The sequence below is a fragment of the Tenrec ecaudatus genome, chromosome 2 (genome assembly GCF_050624435.1).
Source record: "Tenrec ecaudatus isolate mTenEca1 chromosome 2, mTenEca1.hap1, whole genome shotgun sequence".
Taxonomy (NCBI): Eukaryota; Metazoa; Chordata; class Mammalia; order Afrosoricida; family Tenrecidae; genus Tenrec; species Tenrec ecaudatus.
In genome coordinates, this window is record NC_134531.1 from 218,312,193 (window position 1) to 218,328,333 (window position 16,141).

At 57.2% G+C, this 16,141-nt stretch overlaps 1 protein-coding gene across 1 annotated transcript in view; it reads right to left on the reverse strand.

The window, feature by feature from the left end:
- SIM2 (SIM bHLH transcription factor 2) overlaps positions 1-7,310 on the reverse strand; it is a 51,451-nt gene extending 44,141 nt beyond the window's left edge. The window contains exon 1 of the mRNA XM_075543367.1: positions 7,136-7,310. Within this exon, the coding sequence (XP_075399482.1) occupies positions 7,136-7,310 (175 nt within the window). The remainder of the gene's footprint in view (positions 1-7,135) is intronic.
- Between the last annotated feature and the right edge of the window lie 8,831 nt (positions 7,311-16,141).

Genomic DNA, 16,141 nt, shown 5'->3' on the forward strand with positions numbered 1-16,141 from the left:
TGAGGCCCAGCTCTGGGCCAAAGGGGGTGCCCACACCAGGCAGGCCTGCAGGGTTGCTGTGGGGCCACCAGCTTGTACTCCTAGAAACTACAAGCCAGTTGATGCAAAGAGGATAAAGAGAGTCCGAAGAGTTCTAGTCAGGGAAAGCAGCGCCCATTCCAGGGCCTGTAAACCCAGTGCAAGTGGGAAACAGTGGGCTATATTCCCCACCCCACCAATCACTGTGCAGGCAGTTGGTGTCGCCCCAATGATCTCTACAGGCAGTCTGGGACCCAGAACCTGACAGAGAAGGCCAAAGAGCCCTCTGGGCAAACTGACCATTAAAAACAGGCAGGCGGGCCTTTAATTTCCCCAGGTGATAGGGGTTTGCCTAGTTCCCCCAAACTGGAAGCCAACAGGAAATACCCTCACTCCCCAAATAGGATCCCAACACAAATATGACCCTCAGTTCCCCTGAGCCTCTACCACAGGACCAAAAGTGCCTCTTTAATCCCAAGAAATCAGGCCCCTGGGGGGGGGGGTTCCTGGGGTGGTTCTGACAGCCAGCCATTGGCACCTGTCTGTGGGGCACCCGGGCATGGGCCAAAAGTGGCTGGTTTTCCCTCCGAATGACCAGAAATGTAAAGAACCAAGATTTACAAGCTCCCAAAGCATGCCCAGGATTTAAGTGGAGGAAGAATTTAGTAAAGACCCAAGGGTTCCGATTTCTAAAACTGGATACTCAGTACGGGTGAGTCCCGGAGTAGCCTCCCCAGCCTCTGATTTCACACGTGGAAAAGCAAACACACACGGGGAGATTTTCCAGATAATTAGAAGACTCGGCTAATCTCAAGACAGCCTGTTTTCTTATATAACAATGTGATTATATTCTAGAACTTTCTGACGCTTAGCAGGAGCTTTGGTCCCAAAGCCCTTAGTGGGTGTGAAGTGTGGCTGGAGGTGGCAGCTAGGGTACGTGGTGAGGCTTTTCTCCAGACACACCTCATCAGTTTTCTTGCACCCCGCCCCCCCTCACCTGAGACCATTGCACTGCCTGCAGAAGCCACTGTGGCTCAGGCCTATCACTCTGTCCATAAAAATCTATTTGGGACTGAACCGCAGAGGCTAAAGAAGGCAAAGCGTGTAAAAAAATTTAAATATATATTATTTATATTTATATATTTGCTAATTGCTGAAAGCTGTAGTGGGACAAAGGGAAAGCCCACATGCCCCATCTTTGCTCCCTCAACTATAAAGCACCCCCTTCTGCTCCTGCCGTACTGCACCTTGGTACCCAATGTCGCCAACCCAACCCAAACCAAACTCACTGCTATAGATTGCCAGCAACCCTGCAGGACAGGGTAGAACTGCCCCTGTGGGTTTCTGAGATAGTAACTGTTTATGGGACTAGCAAACCTGTCTTCCAAGCAGAGCAGCCGGTGGTTTCAAACTGCTGGTTTTGGCACTAGCAGCTCCAAATATAACCCCTTGGTGGGGAGTCCTCCCACCAGGAAGCTCTGCCTGCCCCCCCACCATCCTCACCCGCCTAAAGAGGGTACCTCTTCTGCAGCAGCACTTAGCGAACAAACAGCTCTAGGGTGGTCATCGCACTAAGGCCTTGCTGTGCCAGCCCTGGTGCAGCCACTGACCCCTCCCTCCAGAAGCAGGGCACAGACTATAAACACGGGAGCAACCACCTAAGGGGTTGGGAGGAAAAAGAGAAGATGGAGGGAAGGGTTCTCTCCCTGTGAAAATGGGGTCCCTCTGAGATGCAGGCGCATTTGAGTTAAGGTTTGGAGGAGGCAGTTCATTTTATTCCTTGTATGAACCCAGGGAAGGGCCTGGAACTCAGCAATAACACCTGGGGTGGACAGACAGGCAGCTGTTCTCTCACTTCTTGGAGGGGCAGCTGAAGGGTCTAACAGGGTGGCAAACAATCCTCCCCTGGATCTTGCTAAAAACCAAACCCACTGCCTTGCACAGTCTCGGGTTTCTGAGACTTTTAAGTAGGGGAAGACAGACTCATTTTTCTCCCTCGGGGGGGGGGGGCTAGTGGATCCGGGTTTGAACCTTCAAGCTTGTGGTTAGCAGCCCAACACCTAACCCACCATGCTTCCAAGGCTCCAAATTAAGGGACTAACTACATGGAAGCACCTGAGTCTGCCACCCTCGGTGGAAGAGTGGACCTAGGGCTATGAAGAATTCCAGAGCAGGTCCTGGAGGGGCTTCTCCTCCTGCGCATGCACCCTGGGCCAGTCTGGGTCGTCCTAGGTCCTTACCTCTAAAAGGGTCTTGTTGGGAGATTGTGTGCCATCCCTGGCAGCTTTGAATCCTCCATGGAGCGAGCGGAGTTCTGCCCTGCACGCACGAGGTTGCCTTGAGTCCTAATCTACTCGATGGCTATGGTGTCTGACTCTTCCCGCTGGTGGAAGGACGCAATGCTACCTCTTAAGGATGCTAAGCAGAGAGATCAGCTCTGCCCTCACCATCTTCCAGCCTTCTCTGGTCTCGTGCTGTGCTCGCTCGCTGGGACGCTACCCTCCAGCGTCAAGCTCACCCAGCAGCTCTGCTGCTGCGACCAGCCCCCCTACAAGCCCCCTGCACATCTAGGTCATTGCAGGGCAACAGGTTCGCACTACCTTCTAGCCACTCCCAAAGCTACAAGGGTGTATAGGTGTGGGTATGGGGCAGGGGGCATAGAATGGCAACTTGACCCACCCACATCCCGCTCTCCCTCCTCTGGTCTACCAAGGCGCCCGCAGGGACATCAGCTAGCCCGCTGGAGAATCTCCAAGGCGAGTTGCCCACGAGGCATTTATGAGACGGTTCCGAGCACAACCACCCGCCAGGGCAGCGAGTCAGCAAGAGCTCAGGGGTTGCCCGCTGCTAGAGGAGAATCCAGGGTTTTAGGCTCAAAGAAGCCTTTGCCCGCCCAAGAGCAAATTGTCAAGGCGGCCACGGGTGCATGCCCTCCCTGAACTCCAGCTCCTCTCGGGTCAGCTCCCAATCCTTCCTTCCCCTTAGAAGGTTCTCTGCGTGCTCCCCTTTTCCAAAGCGACAGTCCCACTGGGGTCCCGGGAAGGGGCAAGAAGGAGGTTCTAAGGGGCGCCCCAGGAGTGCAGCGGCAGCCCCCAGGGCGTCGGCTTTAGAAGGAGGCGAGACAAGGACGGGATTGTAAAACAGCGAAAGCGTTATAAGGAATACCTCTGTTGTGTACATACAGTTTTGGGTTGAGGTAGAGAAAGGCCTAGGTTCCGTGACCCATGTTGGTTCACTTAAGTTCTTTCTCTCCAAGTCCTCTACATAAAGCCTTTTACTGCACTTGCCTGAGCACGTCGCTGAATCTAAACCCAGAAGAATATGCCAGTCAATGGGCACCTTGAATCCGGTTTCTTTGGGAAGTGAATGGATGAAGCTTTCTTTTCTAAGTGACTGGCACCGTAAATATTGTGATTATCTTCTCTTCTTGCCACAGTCCATCTGTCCTGAGTCTGAGGACAGGTTCCTTCTCCCGGGGAGTTAGTCAGCCTCTTTCTCAAACTCCCAGGACCTCACACCACCCCAATTTGTCCCCTGTGCCAGTGTGCCAGGGGCTGGAAGGGATATGACTCTGTGTGCCAGAGCCCTGGTTCCCCGGGGTTGGCCTTTGTGGCCCATCCCACTCTGAAGGAATGGACAGCTGACCTCCTGGGAGAATGGGAGACAGGCCTTCAAAACGCCAGCTTCCCAGAACCCTTGGTCTTACCGGTGGTCTATACCCACCTTCTCCACCACAAGGAAAAACCCACCAACCTTTTAAATCCTAAACTCATCTTCCAAGCCAGCCTTCCTCCCCATTTTTCTTCCCCATTCGATTCATAGCCCACCATTGACGGGAAAACCCGGCAGCTCAGAGAGTCACAAGTCTTTCAGCTTAGACATCCCAGAGGTCCACCACAAGACAGTCCCCATCCACCCCACCTCCACACACAATTTCAGCATCTGGGAAATCCAAAGGATCAGGTAGAGTGAGAACAACAAGTTACATTTCCATCTGGACGGCATGGTGCTTCCTTATACTTGGTTCCAGGAATCCTCTGCTGCGGTTAAGTTGCTAACAGGCCCATTTTATAGACAAGGAAACAGAGGTCCAGGGAGGGAGCGAGATAGAGGACACCGGAATCTGTTGTAAAAATTGCGTGCACCCCCAAAGCCATAGGGACAGGATTCTAGGTGGGGTGTCCGCCTTGGCTGTGGTGGCCTTAGGACTATCCACTGACCAGATCTGGGCAGTCTGCTTTCTGATCAGGTGGCCCAGGAGAAAGAAACGGAAGCTCAAGGTCCCTCACAACCACAACGCCAGCCAGAAGAGAACCAGAGTGGTGCAGACAGCCTCTCCAACTATGTGTCTTTGCTGAGGGAGTGCTTGGAAAAGGCCCACCTCCTCTTGGGGTGAAGGGCTACTCTGAGGACTCCTGTGGCCCTTTGGGGCCGAGGTTTATTTTCTGATTCTCAAAATCTGAATTTATCTTGTGTATTCTTTTCGACCCAGGGACCCTGCTTGCCAGGGGCTGCGGACCACTGGGAGGCATTTGGCCCCTGTACGTGGCTCCTCCCGTTGGCAGCAGGAAGCCGGGGAAGGTGTGGGTGTGGAGATCCCCAGGTCACTCAGGACCATCCTGTTGTCCCCCTTCTGGCCACGATGGCCCAGCCAGGTCTCATCCCGACCTGAAGACGCAGCCACTTTCCCTATGCAGACCCGCAACTCCTGAGAACACGCTCAGTCAATCCCAGAACTGATAACTTGCCTGGGTCCCAAGGAGCTACCGGAATGGGGAACAGATGGAGCTCTTCCACAAAGGCCCCTCCTCAGCCTGCCCCGGGCTCCGGACTTTACAAGCCTCACTCTACCTCATACCGATTCGGGAGGTGGGTGCAGGGCCCAGCAAGCGCCTCAGGCCCGAGCCACCACGCTGAGCAAAGCTCCTAGGTCTCAGAACCGCAGGCAGAAAGCTGGGTGTCCGGCTGCTGCTCCTCGGCTCCTCTCCTCACTCAGACTCCACAGGTTCAGGGACATTTGCCAAGCTCAGAGGGTCTAGGAGACCACAGACTCCCTGCTGGATGCCCCACTCGCCCTCCCAAACTAGCTCCAGTTGCCCAAGAAGCCCCAGTCCCCGCTCCCGCAACCAGCTCCAAGCTAAACAATTGTGAACGCAAACGCCCCAGCACCCTGCTTCCAAGAGCGAAACCACACGGGAACCGGGAATCAGCTCCACGGGCGGACACTGCCGCCACTTCCCACCCACCAGCGGGCGGTCCTGGAGACTCTCCACAACCAAGGGCTTCCCACCAGCCCGGTTGGCTGGACCTCCCTCTAATTTCTAGTTTGTTTTAAGTAGTCTGCAACAAATCTGTTAATCCCTTCGCTGTTTCTTCTAGAGTTTTTAATCCCTAGGCAGATGGGGAGCTAAAGAGAAGAGGATGTCGGTGCCCGGTAAGGGTTCCTCCCGACCTTTTCAGGGACCTCGTGAGGCTCCTCTTCCCGTGTGGGAAGGAGAATCGGCCTTTACAAAACGCAATTCTATGTTCATTTCCACGGAAACAGCAGCCACAGAGGAGTCTGTCCTTTCTTCCTTTGGGTGGACAAAACAGTGGCTTCAGAGGGCCGAGTGCTCCAGGCACAGAGGGCAGCGGGTGCCTGGCGCGCGGGGAAATCTCCGTTGCCAGGGCGAGCAGAATGGTTCGGGGATTGGTCTGCAGCGCTAAGGCGCTGGGGCAAGGTGCAGATCGATGGATGCGGGTTGGAAAAGGAAGGACCGGGAGCTGGCTCCACTGAGCGTGCCCGGGACTCCTCCGTCTGAGGAGGGCGCCGGGCTGTCGCGGGTCTCCGCTGGGAAGACTCCGCTGGGAAGACTAGGCCAAGCTGCTGTTCCAGGACCCGCTCCTCTGCCCACAGCGCCCTACCTGTCCTCCGCGCCGCGGGAGAGGCGGAGGGAAGTGCACCTCAGAGAAAGGATCACGCTAATTAATATAGGGGGCCGACACAAAAGGCTTCTTGGCTTTGTTCAGTCGCACCCTGGACATGGAGAGGATCCGCTGAGGCCAAGGAGCACCTGCCACCGATATTTTAAAGTCTGCTCAGTACACTTGCGCGTCAGCTCTTGGGCCCTGGAGCCTATCAGGCCCCAAGCGAGTTTCCCAGGCAGCATCAGGACTCCTTAGGTCAGAGGGAGAAACAGAGACTATGAAAGAGCTTGACCCTGGACCCTGAACCAGAACCACCAGGCGCCAGATGTTAACGCCGTGGTGATCAAGCTTCTCTGAGACCTGCTGCCCGGCCTGGTGGCCACCGTTAGCAGCATCCCTGTAAGGTCTGTGTGAGCAGTTGTGCCCTGTCAGGCCGCCACCGAGTCCCATAATCTCAAACCCTCTCAGCAACGGTGACCACTAATCCTGCTAAAACTTCCGATTTGGAAAGGTCAGCCAACCTCAAGCCCACCTGCCCTTCCGAGTCGGTTTTGGTCCTCTGAGTGGGTTTCTCCCATCCTGCCCTCCAGTGACCAGCCTGAAGGAGGTTGGCAGAGAAGAGGCATCTGGGGGGCCTGACCTTAGGACCCAGAGCAAGTGTTTAGCTCCCGCTCTGGGCCTGGGCCTCCCACATACCCAGTTTCCTTTCAGCGTGAGCAGCTGGCTGAACAGCTGGGCATTCATCACCTCTGATCAAGGTGTGCTGCTTGCGTGCTTATCTCTCCACCCAAAGAAGAACAAATGAGGGGAGGCAAAGTAAAAGGAAGAGTTGAAGAAATGATGGAATAAAATAAATAATGAAAAGGAACTAAAGGGGGGGGGCGGAAGAAGGATCAGAGAAGAAGATGCAGAGCAAGTGAGGGACAGAAGGAAAAAGAGGAAGAAGAGCAAACAAAATCGCAACGGATAAACATGCCAGTGTGGGAATCAACTGTCCCTGGGACAACTCCTGGTTCGCTCCTCTCCGGTCTAGGCCTGCAGATGATCTGGTCTCCGGGCCACCGCCTCCTTCACGGACCCTTTCTCTGAACCGCCCCGAGACCTCTCTGCGGGAAGGCCTGGGGAGCTAACCCGCATTTGCGGCTCAGCTCTCGGGCCGAGGCCCCTGGCTCGACACGGCTCCAGGCCGCCGTCCCACCTGCGGCCTCACCTTCGGGGAAGACCGCGCGCATCTTCAGGTAGCTCGTCGTGAGCCGTATGATGGACGCTTTGTCCAGCTGCGAGGTGATGGCCGATGGCAGCGGGAGCAGCTTGGCCAGCTCGTAAAACTCGCCATTTTCCTTCTCCCTCCTGGTTTTGGCCGCATTCTTGGACTTCTCCTTCATCGCGCCTCGGCTCCTGGCATAGTAGACGCGACCGTGCTGGAGGCCGGTGGAGCCCCGCTCCGGCCGCGGAGGCGGCGGGCGCCCGGAGGGGTCCCTGGGGTCAGGTGAGTCCGCGGCCCGGCGCGGGCAGGTGCGCGGGGCGGACGCGGGGCGCCGAGAGGCCGCGGGAGCCGCGTTCACGCCGCCGCCTCTTCGGGGCTGGCCTGTCCCGCGGCCGACGCGCCCCTGCCCCTGGTTCGCGCGGCGCACTCTCCGCTGGTTTTACTGGGCCGGGCCGGGCGGGCGGGCAGGGTGGGGTGGGGTCGGGGGTGGGGGTGGCCGGGGAGGCGGCGGCGGCACGTCCAGCCCTTCACCGGGGGTTTCCGCCAGAGGCAGCGAGGCCCTCCTGGGGAGAAGGCGGCGAGGGCGGCGGCGGCCGCGGAGCCATGGAACTGGGAGGGCGCCGGGGAGCCGGCGGCGGGGCCCGCCCGGGCCGGGCCAGGCGCGCTCTCTGGCCTCCCTGGCTGCTCCCTGAGCCGGTGGCGGGGCGCTGGAGCCCGATCGGTCCGGAGGCGCAGCCGCTCCGCCGTCCACGTGCGGCCGGGCCTCGTTTGTTTATGGCAGAGTCGCGGGCGGGCGGAGCCCTCGGCCGATCGGCGCTGGCGGGGGGCGGGGGGGAGGGACCGCGGGAAGAGGGGGGGCCGCGGCGGCGGGGAGTCTGGGCTCGGGACCCCGCCGGGGCCCGGGAGTCACCGGCGCGTCTCCGCGTCCGCGCTGCGGTCTCCAGAGACGCACCTCTCCCCACGCCCCCCAGACCTGCGCGTCCCCAGGGCTCGGGAACGTGACCGGTGAGTGCCCGCGGCCGGCAGCCTGGACCCTCGCAGGCCGCCGGGCCTGGGCGCAGAGAAGGGCGGCAGGGAGGGGCAGGGAGGTGGGAGGGAAGCGAGGGGGTGGGGTGGGGGGGGGGAGCAAGGGCGCTTCTGCGGCTCCGGGCAGGTCACAGGCCGTCTTGGAGAGCTGGCGGAACGACCCCCGGACAGAGCGCCCGGGTTGGAGGACCGAGCCCTTCGGGTGCAGTCACAGGCTGGCTCCTCGCCCTCCCTCCCTCCCTCAGGTTGGAAAGCAGGGACGGGGAAGGAGGGGAGGGAGCCTTAAAGGAAACACACTCAACCACCCTACCCTAATGGCGAGAGTCTGAGAAGTGACCCTGCTGCCTTTTGTCACTTCAAAACAGCAGGACGAAAGCCGGCGGCTTTCCGGGAGGGGTCTGAAGCCGCAGCCACTAGGAGGAGGGAGGAGCTGGGGACCGGACCCCAGCGACGAGGCCTAGCCCGGGACGACCGTAGGGACAGGGTGCAGTCGCCGGAATTGAGGGCGAGTGAAGGGTGAGCCCCGGTGGCGCCCAGAAGATTGATAGAAGAGAAAGTGGAGAAGATCGGCTATTTGGCGAAGCGGCCCCAGGGCGTCCTGACTCTCGGGGTCGCCGGGGTCTTCTGGCCACCTGTGCGCCTGCAGCCCACGCGGAAGTGCAGGACTCCTAGTCCGCGACAAGCCGGGGCGGGCGGCAGCGGCGGCAGTGGTCGCACAAACTCCCCACATTGCAAGAATCTGACTGCTTAGGCCAAGTACCCATGCTTCTGCAGGGCGCACGCCAGCTTCCAGGGCGCCACCTCCGAGTGCCAGAGCAGTGCGTGCCCTTTGCGCATCCGGGTCCTCCGGTTCTCTAGGCCATTGATCCCGACCTGGGGGCCCAGAGGTGGAGGTCAACACTGGAAGGGGAGCCGAGGGTGCGTGTCCCCTTTCTCGGTGCCACCCTTCTCTCTCCTGATTTCCCTCTTGCAGGCCTGGCTGCGAAGGCCACGCCCCCATCTTCGTTCTAGGAGGCTGCAGCTTCCGGGGCGACCATTTCCTAGGGGCTCTTTGAAGGTCAGAAGTTCCAAGGCATTCCAGACGACTTAGGCTCACCCAAAGGCTGCACAGTGTGGAGAGACTCAGGCTTGCTTCGCGCCAATGCCACGCCCCCAGCCAGCTGAACACCACCGCTGCCGGCCTCGGCTCTTAGGGTTTCTGCACTGAGACAGGCCGCGGGGTCCCTGGGCCTCCGGGCCTGAGTAAGTAGGCCAAGCACACCTAGAAGTCCACTCTTTGCCTGGGAGTTCCGGATCCAGGCCTGCTTCACCTTACCGTTTCCAGCAGTGTGCACGGAAGGTCCAGCCTCTGTGAAGCGGCGCCCGACTGTGGCGCACTAGGCACCAACTATTCATGGCCCCGGAGGCCTCCTGGAGCAAAGGCTCTCAGAGCGAAGGAACTGCGGGCCTGGCCCATCTGCAGCTTCCACGAGCCTGGTCGGGCGTGCTAGGCACCTCCAAGGTTTCAGGCAGATTTAATGCTTCCCTTGCTCCTATGATTTCCGACCCTCCATTAGGGACCCCGGAGAATTCCTCCCCGGCTTGAAGGGGATTATCCAGATAGCGGAAACATGGCTAAGTGGAAGTGGGGAAACCTCGACAAATAAAAAGACTAGAAACTTTACTCAAACCAAATCACCCTGATGTGAGGGGAGAGCTCCTTTGAGACCTCCCGGTCTGGGCTTCACAGTGGCAGTCGCTGTTCCTGCCTCTTGTCTACAAGACAAGTTTGAATCGCCTAGTTTGGCGAGAAAGCATAATCCAATTCTTTCAAATCAGACATGTGGTGTGTGGCATGTCCAGGCTCAAAGCCTGCCCCAGTAGTCACTGAAGCGCGCGGGCACAGTATAACACACACACACACACACACACACACACACACACGCACGCACGCACGCACGCTCGCTCGCTCGCTCGCGCTCGCACGCACGCACGCACGCACGCGCGCGCGCGCGACTGGGGTCTCTCAAAATACCGAAAATCCTTGGGCTTGAGCTTCGAGGATTCTTGGGTGGGAAGGATGGGCTGTTTGCGTGGAGTTTTTTTGGGGTGGCGGCGGTGGTGGCACCCCTATTCTGGATAGGTCCTAGAAGGCAAGCCTGTGATCCTTTCGTAAGGTCAGAGGTCTTCATTTAAAAGAGAGTGTGAAGTTAGTAAAAGATTTCTGTAATTTGAAAACGCTCCAAACAAAAGCTTACTGGTTCACCAGGAACCAGTGGGGCCACCTGCGGCGATCCTTGTCCCCCCCCTCTGGCCGCCCCCCCTGCGGACCCCGCCGCAGAGCGTCAGGTCCGGTTAGATGAGTCCCAGGGGAGAAGCACAGCCGCTGTAATGTCTACCAAGTTCAGGCATCATCTCCCAAAGGAGGTTCCCCTACTAGCCAGAAAGTTTGCGCAGGGTCGCGCAGGGTCCTCCTGTGGATCAGGAAGAGGTCGGGTGGGAAGCAGTACCCCCTACCACCCCCCCCCCCAAGTTCTAGGCACAGAACTCTGACTTGTGGCCTGATTGCAAGCGCTCCTCTTCCACCCTTTCTTGAGCGCGCTTGGGCACACCCCACTGCGCGCATCCCAGCGTACCCCACCTCTTAGGAATTTTCCATTAGGAAACTGATCTGGAAGAAATTGAGGCCCCAAGAGGAAAGGGGCGGGCGGGGGCGGTCCCACATCTGCTTGGATTTTCTGATTCAGATGTTCTGCACTTGTTTTTTTCTAGGGTCCTTCAGAGAGCCTACCTGAGGCCCGGACGCCACGGAAACCGCCTTTCTCCGAAGAGCCCATGGAGAGTGCACAGATGTTCAGCCCGCAACGCACTTGGTGGCCGACGGAATAAATTAGACATTGTCGCTCGGGAGGGAGGGAGGGACTCCTCCCATTCCCAGCACTGAATTTGAGGGAAGGGGTTTCGCTCGAACTTCTGAAAACAAAACACCTCCAAACTCACTGTCAATGAGTCCGTGCTGATCTGTAGCGACCCCCTGTGGATCTATGTTTCCTGCTGTAGAAAGCCCAGTCTTTCTAACACGGAGTTGATGGCTGATGGTGGTTTTGAACTGCTGACCATGCAGATCGAACCCTGACTCGCGCAATCTCTACACCACAGAAGCTTCTTCGTCTCCTTTTGAACCTCTTAAGTGGCTTTTAAAGAGAACTTAAGACACAATTCATGACTAAGGGTTTTCCTGCCTCTTTTGCTGAAGCGCTTTAAGCAAAATGACTCCAGGGAGGCTTAGCTGCTTCCTGCATCACTTACACGACTACATCAGGGCTGGGAGGAATTTTTGGCCCAGTCAACAGAGAGAGAGAGAGAGAGAGAGAGAGAGAGAGAGAGAGAGAGAGAGAGAGAGAGAGAGAGAGAGAGAGAGAGCAGGTTTTTCACTCGTGTCCTTGTACAATAAAACCCTAGGAAACCCCAACCTGTGCAAGGCGGAAATCCGTCAGAGAAGTAAAACGAAAATGTTCTCCACTCATCGAAGAGCGACATCCAAGTGGTAAGACCAAGGTGTGATTGCGTCCCTTCCACGGCGGGAAACCTATAGATCCGGGAAAAGGAGGCCAGCCTGTGGCGCTCTGGCTTTCAGCGGTGTCACTGTGCACGCAACTCTCGCTGCCACTGAGGTTGTGCGGACTGGACTCGCAGCCTCCCACAGGGCTGGGTGGAACAGCCCGAGGTGGTGGTGGTGGTGGGGGGGGAAGGGGGTTCCGATGAGCCTGTCACTCTTCAGGAGACTAGAAAGCCAACTTTTCTAGGTCATTGGTACTCTCGGAAAGGACCAGATGAGAAGACAATGGACAATTTTTAAAAGACCTTGCTTAAACCGTTACAGAGTACCCAGAGCAATTTCGCAGTGAGCTTCAGAAGTCACGAAATCCCACAAGCTTTGCTCACTTGTTCCCAAGGAGTGGGAGAAGTTTATTTCTCTTGATTTTGTTTCAAATAAATTCTTTCACGGCAAGTTATTTCTTGGGAGGAAGTGTTTGCTTTGAGGTTTTGCGTCTTTCGTCTGCGTCTGATTGTCCGATGGCTAAGGAAGGCGGACTCTTTCTCACCTGACGGGCGGGCTGGGTCAGGACCAAAGGAAGAAGGGAGTCGCTCGCGAGGCGTCCGTCTGGCCCGAGTGGGCGACCGGGAGACAGCTTCTCTGGAAGAGCCCAGAGCCTGGGTTCTCGGACTCTGGGATGGGGCTCAAGGGGGCAATACGTACAGATTGTTTCAGGGACCGAGAGCCTGCTGTCTCTTTCTCCCCCAGCAAAGCCTCGCATTTCGGTGAACAAAAGCAGTTAGTGTCACTGGTAATTAATTACAGTGATTAGCAAAGTCTCTGTGCGAGAGCTACCGGAAATAACCTAAGCGTCGCGGCTGGTTTCGGCAAACGCCACACGCTCTAATTTTACCAGGGGTGAGGGGTGAGCGCCCCGCTCTTTGCATTCTCTTTCTGCCTACCAAGCTCCATTTTCTTTACTCCCCGTTTTCACAGTTCCCCCACCCCCTTCCTGGGGACTATTGTGCGTCCCTTGCTACTCACACAGACACACAGGGTCTTCTGGGGAGGGCCAGCGTCCCAAGGGAGTGCAGGCCGCGCGCTCGGATGCCAGCCACTGCACTCCAGGGCTGGCCTGGGATCCAAGGGCCCCGCGTCCACCTCCCCCATGCTTCCCATTGAGAAACTTCGTGGCACGGGACCTGTCCTCGTCCCCTCCCCAAGGGACTCTAGTCTGAAAGGCGACATAGTCAAAGCCCCTGGCTCTTTTAGAAACCAGCCCCCACGACATCCTTAGATGTCGCAGTCAAATCCCCAGGTGGATGGATGGAGGTGGGGGTGAGGGACACTACGTTTGGAGTACTTCAAAATCCTTCAGACACACCGCCTTGAAATCTGAAAACCGCTTAGTTCATGAATGACATCGCGGAAACAGCCATACAAACGCATAAACGAAACGAAACAAAACAAAAGCCCTGTTAAAAATAAACAAAATCTCAACCCACCAGAGACAAATAATTCTGCACAATACGGAAAGCACAATGATAAGGCGTTTATAATTTTTTCATAGCAGCTAATAATAGCAATAGCCAACATTTAATATGGGCCTGGCTCTGTGCCAGACGCCACTCCTCTGCGTTCAAAACATGGACTCGTTTCATTTAATTAATACAAACTCACTGCTTTCGGGTCGCTTCCGACGCCAAGCCACCCTATGGGACACAGTAGAACTGCCCTTGTGAATTTCCAAGACCATAAATGGAATGAGAAGTTAATGGAATTTTCCCGTGAACTTTTTTTTTTAAGCTCCTTGGGATAAAGGGTCCGTTTGCCAAGCAACCCGATCTTTGAGGAGCCCTCTCTAATTTACATTAATCTGCAGCTAGAGCCCAGCGCATTTTGGTCGCGGTTTAAGTGGAGAACGTGGCAGGGAGGCGGGCCGCCAAGGGCGCGGGAGCCGGCCGGGCCCCCTGCTGCTCGGCCTCCGGCCGAGGGGAGGGCGGGGTTGCAGCCGCTCCCCGCTTCCTGCGGATTTGTGTTTATTTACTTTCGTGGAAGGGCCCGCGTGGAGGGGGCAGCTTCCCGAGAGGCGTGTCTCTCGGTGCACACTCTTCCTTTCCTGCAGGAGACGCAGTCACCGTCCGCGTCCTCCCCGCCTCCGCCGAGGGCTCGCGCGCGCTGGCGCTGGAGCCCGGAGAGATGGCGCGGCGCGGGCGTGGGACCCGCACTGGGACCCTGGCCATCTCTCTACGCTGGGCACCGGGTCGGCGGGGTGGAGGGCTAGGGACCACAGTCGGGGCGCGGGCGCGACAAGTGAGGCTGTAGAGTGCCAAGCCCTAGGCTCTCGGTGGCCTGTAGGAAAAAAGAAAGCCCCCCCCCCCAAGAAACCAAACCCAAGTAAAAAGTCCCCCACCAAATTCAGACTCCTAGGGAGCCGCCGAGTGGCTAGTAAGTTCGAACCGCCGACTTGCTCCTTGGGAGCCCAACGCCTAATCCACAACGCCACCAGGCCTCCTTGAGTCCGCAGAAGGGGCTCGGGCGCGGAGCCCTGGCACCGAGGACGGCTTTGGCAGGGTGGGTTTCCTGCACCGAGGTAGACGGCGCGATCCAGCGCACCGCGCGGTTAAGACGCCCGCCTGGGGAGAATCGCGCGGCTCAGGAAGGTTTGCAGAAGGGGGCGCAATGCGAACGTCGCTGGAGGGGACTTGGTGCACCCTGGGGGGCGCGGCACGCAAGGGGTGCAGAATATTAGCAGAGGTGTTCTGTGCGCAGGGCGTGGGGGCGCGGTGCACATGGCTGCGGCGAACGCACAGGGCGGGAGTGGCGGGCGAAGTGAGCACCCACCGTGCGGGCCGCGCGGACGTCCGTCAGGGCCTGAAGCCGGCAGCCCTTGCTAGCGCGTTCCTTGTTCGCCCAGGCTGGAGCACCTCGGAGCGCGACCCCCATCCCGCCCTCTCTTTCCAGGTTCCCTCTCAGCAGGAAGGAGGGGAGCTGCAAGCTCCCGAGTGGGGCTCGAGCTGGGGGCGGGAGCGGAGGCATATGGCGGTTGAGGGTGGCGGAGAGCGGTTTGTCTGTTGTGCGGCCGAAGCTGGTGCAGGTGCTTCCCGGGTCTTAACGAAAGGTCCCCAGTCTCCCTCCCTGCCCCCTGAGTCCCGCATCCGGTCAAATTCCAGTCTGGGCTGCTCTGTCTGTGGGGCGGGGATGGACGGGGTGTCAGCATGGTCCCGCATCTAAAGAAGGCCCAACGTCCTCCACCTTCTCTCGCCCCTTTTAACTCCATGAGGCAGAATTCCTCTTGGGCGTGCCAGAGAAAACACCCGGAGGGAAGAGGCAGCGGGTGGAGCAGGTTTTTAAGGTAAACTGGAAGGCTGTTTAAAAATCACTTTTCCCCCCTCAATTTGAGAATATTTTGTCTGGAAAAAGCCTCGGTTAGCTGATAAACTACAAGGTGAATTCAAATGGTTCATGACTAGTTTGGACCCTACTTCCATCCCTTTTCCTTTAGTTTTTTTTTTTTTTTGAGAGCGGAAGCAAAATAATTCTGCCTAGTCCACCTCTGCTCTTTCCACTCTGCGGCTGTAGACAAAGACACTATTTAAACCGACGACGGAATTCTCTTCTTCTCCAGGCGCTTCCACGGCAGGTGGGTTGAGCCTTGGGGCACCTTCCTCTCCTGGGTGTTTGTGGTCAAGGTTGCCTGGGCAGGGCTCTTGTGGAGTTTTGCAAATGCTATTCCGTTCCCAAGGCTGAAGCCAATGAACGTCTTCATTCTGGCGTGAAGGAGGCCTGATGGTGGCATAGTGGTTAAGCGCTCTGGGGTTAGGGAATCTGCTTGGTAGTAAAGATCCCAGCCTAGGACACGCAATGGGGCAATTCGACTCTGTCCTATAGGGTCACTAGGAGTCGGGATAGAGGAGCGCACACTACATTCTGATGTGTGAAACCTCGCGTCCATCTGGTCGCGGTGGGGAGAGGCGGCATCTGGAAGGGTGTATGGAGAAACAGGAGTTTTGCACAAACACAAGAAGGGAGCGTCATTTCGGCCCTGCACCATTTTCGCCCTAGGCTGTAGCTCAAACTTTAAACCCTGAAAGACAGATGGGCTGGGAGGCCAGCTGATGGGAGGCGGTGCTTTAATTTAGTGGGGTTCTCAACTTGTGGGTCGTGACCCCTTTGGGGGTTGATCGACCCTTTCACAGGGGCCGCTCAATCCTTAACACTAGGAAAATTACAGTTATGAAGTAGCAACGAAAATAATTTTATGGTTTGCGGTCACCACAACCTGAGGAACTATTAAATTGTCATGGCATTAGGAAGGTTGAAAACCACTGCTTTAATTCTTGGACAGTTGGTGGTGGGAAGAGGGGGAAAAATGTCCCACGCCACTGTGACCCATGCAAATATGTTTAGTGCACATTGATGTCTACTTAAGGTAATTGACCAGAAAATACCTCCCTGTTTAAACA